Here is a 4,335-nt window from a genome sequence, read left to right as displayed (position 1 = left end):
TGCAGGGATAACTCCGGCTGAGAATTACCTGAAGCAGGTGGAGGTGGGGAGAGCAGCTAGGAGGTGGCTGCGCTCAGCCGATGAAAGGGGACAGTGGCTTGGACCAGAACGACAGCAGTGCAGGGGCTGAGAAGCCGTCCGATCCCAGAGCTGTTTTAAATATGAGAACCGAGATAGTTTGCTGGCGAGTCAAATGTGGGATGTGAGAGGAAGAGAAAGGGAAGATTCTGCAGTTTGGGGCACGAGCAGCTGGACGAACGGAGAGTGCCATTTACCCAGAGGGTCGGGGGGCGGTCGAGAAGCCGGTGATGCATCTGAGCTTGGTAGGCGGCCAGATGGAGACCCTGAGCGATCAGCTGGCCGTTCAAGTCCAGAGCTCAGGGGAAGGGCTGGCGGAGATAGCCGCTGGGCCTCATTAGCATTAAGTGACATTTAGAGTCAGGAGACTAAAGAGATTTCAGAGACAGAGAGCAGGGCAGAGGCAGAGGCAGAGGCAGGAGGGACCAGCAAAGACTGAGGGGAGGCCAGAAAAGCAAACCAAGGGGAGGCGGGTCCCAAAAGGCAGTGTTTACGAAGGGAGTGGCCTGCTGTGTCCTTTGTCTCAGACCAGGGGACCCAGGGTCTGAGAGCTGCTCTCGGGGGTGCAAGGTGATGAGGGGCGGGGCATTCGGAAACCTGGGTCGGAGCAGGTGTCTCTGGGTCAGCGGTGGGAGCGAAAGCCTGACCGCACAGGACACGAGGGAATGGCGAAGAGGTCTAGGGAGAAGAGACCAGACGGCGGCTCTTTCAAAGAATCTGGCTCTCCGGGGGAAAGAGGAAGGAAGGGAGGGATAGCTACGGGGAGACGAGAGCTCAGATGGGTTTAGTTTTTCTAGAAAGTGGCATAAGCAGCGATGTCGTAAGGCCGTCAGGAACGATCCAGTGCGGAAGGCAACGGGGTGATGCAGGACAGGGGAGAATCGCCAGAGCGGGCTCCCAGGAGGGAAAGCAGAGGGGCCAGCATGGGAGAAGGAGGACTGGCCGAGCCTCAGGGCATCCAGTCCCAGGAGGAGGCAGGCGAGGGCATGGCAGGCGGGGGCCACGCGAAGACAGACCCCGGGCATCTGTTTTCTAGGGAAGCAAGGTCTTTAGCTGAGAGCGAGGCTGCTTTTTCTCCCCTAGTGAATCCGCTGTAGCAAAATCAAACGATACTGACTCGAGTTAGTTGTTTCTTCCCCCATAACTCACTTTGCTGAATACATAGTTACAAGACAGTGCAAGATACCTGTTTTGCAAGGCACAGTAGCCACATCAAAGGAGTCCCTAAGCCCCAAGGGGGCGGGACGTTCCAGAAAGATTTGACTGGGCTGGAGCTTCCGGTGGGCCGTGGCTGCTGCTGTCCCCACCCTGTCCCCCGCCACCATTCTTGCCTGACCTCACGGGTCCCCATCAGCCGTTCTGCTCCCACATCCGCCCCTCTCCCAGAGAGGGTGCAGCTTTCCATTCCAGCACCAGGGACGGGAGCGACTGCTTCGTGGGCACGAGTCTGCGTTTTAGGGTGATGAAAATCTCGCACAGTCAGATCGTGACGATGTCCAACTCGAAAGAGACTAAAATTCATTGAGCTGCACACTGAAAATGGACAGATGTTATAATATATAAATTATATCTCAATTTATATAGGAATTTAAAAAGAAATGGTAGAGTAAAACATGATGGGCTTCTGGAGTACAAGGGGCCTCTGTTTCCACGTGGACTTGCTCACTCCGAGAGGGGGCGAACCACCTGGACTTGTGTTTGGCGCTCAGAGGCCAGCAACAGGGCAGCAGAGGCAACTGGCCTTGATCTGATGCTGGCTCAGGCTCACCACGGTGATACAGGCACACGGCTTCAGGTTTTCGTAGTAAAATGTGGGGAGGAACGGGGAGTTGTCCTGTTGAGTGGGGCTCAGTGCGTGAGGGCTTCCTCCACCTGAGGGTGACCACCGAGCGTCCATTCTCTGCAATCGGGCAGACCCGTGTCCTCTGCCACGTAGCACTGGGGGACAGACTTTGGACAAGCTACTTCACCTCTCCTTGACTCAGTTTCCTCATCTGTAAAATGAACGTAGTGCTAGTATCTGCTTCAGAAGGCTGGACAGGCTGAACAGATAGTGTTTCTAAAGCTCAGCGCCTGGCACGTGGTAGATTCTCCCCACATGGCAGCTACGATTCCTTGTAGTGGTCCTGTCTGTCACTCTGGCGCCGAGGGCCTCCTGACCCTCAGAATCTGGCGTCGTGACAATATTCGTACCAGCTCTTTGTAAAGGACGAGCAGATAGGATGCTATTCTTGTTGTCTGTTTCTCATTTATCTAAGTACAGCGATCTAAGTGTTGCCTCTCACAAAAATGAGTCGCTATTGTTTCGTTGCAGACAGTTGCATCTATAAAAAAGTTTGTCCGTTTAATGGGGGCTCTTTTTTGGTCCGGCCCTCCGCGTCAGATTTCCAGTTCTGCTGGAACCAGGCTCCTTCTGCCATGGGTAAGAGAAACCTTTCCGATACCACGCGCCCCCTTGCGTAGATTTGTCTGAGCTCTTTAACCCCGGTGGGAGCAAACCCCCTGGCTTTCTGCTAAATCGCCGTAAATTATGTGAATCTGATGAGTACTCAGTGTTCTTGTTCTTCTTTAATTGCTTTTATTGTCCCCCTTTGGGGACTGTTGTCTCTCACTGGACCTCCGGGTTGTTGTCCTCAGCGCCTGAGCACGTGAGCATTTGAGATCAGTTTGATCTCAGCTTCCGCGCCGGGGTATCTTTGAGCGCCCTTCCATTTCTGGGCCTCGCGTTCCTCTTTCTAAAATTCGAAAGCAAGAGACCCAGCCTCAAAACGCTGACTGACTGGGAGGCGAGGCACAGTGCATTCAGCGCCATTCTTAACTCTCGCGAAGCTCGAAAATCCGGAATCGCAAAACCTTGGGTGCTTCGCCTGCCACGGAAGTGTCAGGACGTGAGTGGGGGTGCCTCGTTTCTGTGGTTCAAGAGCCACAGCCGGGCATCTGCCCGGTGAGAGCGAGCCGAGAATATTTGAGCTAGGACCGTTTTCCTCAAGGAAAGAGAATTTGTCGAGAGGTAAACATGATAGATAGAGCCTTGCGAGGAGAGCAGAGTTGCCGATCCCAAGAAACTGAAGGACTGGTCGGGCTTCTTGACAGATTAGATATGGTTAAAAAATAATAATAATAAAAAAAGAGGGAAGGGCGGAAATGGCTTTCAGGTTCTGAGCCACGACACTGGAGGTCACTTGAGAGAGCAAGACAAGACGGGGGTGTCATAGAGCGAGTGTGAAGCCAAGAAAACGGATGCATTCACCAGAGAGAGGGCAGAGAGAGCGGGCCATGCAGAGACGAGGGCGCGTGAAGGAGCCAGTAAAAAAAAGAAAAAAAGGCAAAAGTGGGATCAGTGGGCGACCAGGCAGGTGCAGGGCCCGGGGGTCAGTGTGTCGTGACACTGATGTCAAGAAGGAGGGCTGACCTATAAAAACTAACTCAGCAAACCCCTCGAACCCGAGGGACACTGTGAGGGACAGTGAGGAGTGAGACGCAGCCCCTGCCGGACACACGCGAGAGGTGGAGGACCTGACGAGAGGCCGCATGAGTCCCGGCGAGGGCTTCCAGGCAGAAGGGCTGTGCTGAGGGACGGGGGGCTGTCAGCGGTAGTCTGGACGGTAAGGGGGCATCTCGCAGGTCTCGGGCGGGGAGCCTCCGCAGGTCTGGTTACAGGATTGCAGGAGGAAAAGATGGCAGCGAGAAATGGAGCCAGCACGGAAGCTGGGCAGCGGAGGGGAGGCTGTCCTGGGAGTGAAGGCTGTCTTAGAATTGGGGGGGCATGCCCCGTGAAGGAAGAAGAGAAGCAGCCAGACGAATGGGCGAGATGGAAGTTTGCAGAGGAGGGAGGATGGATGCGAGGCCATCGTGGCGCCCCCACAGCCACGAGCCGGGGGGCTGGGAGCTGACGCAGCCCGTGGCCTTGCAGTCTGTGCTTTCCCGTACCTGCTGGCCTTCACCACCGACTCCATCGAGATCCGCCTGGTAGTGAACGGGAACCTGGTCCACACGGCGGTCCTGCCCCAGCTGCAGCTCGTGGCCTCCAGGGTGAGTACACGTGGGACTTCGCCTCTGTCTGAGGGGCACCCGGAGGTCTCATCCAGTCAGGCTCGTGATGACAGCGCCATCTGTGTGTCAAAGTGCCAGAGGAGAGACGGAGAAGACTCATCGGTTGGGTTTTCATGTGAGGCGTTTTGGGCTTAAAAACGCCTCTCCCTAGTCTTGTTAAGAGTCATTCAGTGCTGGTGGCAGTTGGGGAGCACTCAGCTGAAA

The 4,335-nt window shown here is 55.4% G+C and overlaps 1 protein-coding gene across 1 annotated transcript in view; it reads left to right on the top strand.

Annotated features, from left to right (window-relative positions):
• Window positions 1-4,335, top strand: part of GARNL3 (GTPase activating Rap/RanGAP domain like 3) — a 125,734-nt gene that overhangs the window by 114,857 nt on the left and 6,542 nt on the right. The window contains exons 25-26 of the mRNA XM_011364347.2: window positions 2,393-2,500; window positions 3,992-4,110. Coding sequence (XP_011362649.2) covers window positions 2,393-2,500; window positions 3,992-4,110 — 227 coding nt within the window. The remainder of the gene's footprint in view (window positions 1-2,392; window positions 2,501-3,991; window positions 4,111-4,335) is intronic.

This window comes from Pteropus vampyrus, unplaced genomic scaffold (genome assembly GCF_000151845.1).
Source record: "Pteropus vampyrus isolate Shadow unplaced genomic scaffold, Pvam_2.0 Scaffold95, whole genome shotgun sequence".
Taxonomy (NCBI): Eukaryota; Metazoa; Chordata; class Mammalia; order Chiroptera; family Pteropodidae; genus Pteropus; species Pteropus vampyrus.
Note: the sequence above shows the minus strand (reverse complement) of the source record. Positions and strands in the feature narration are given on the sequence as shown.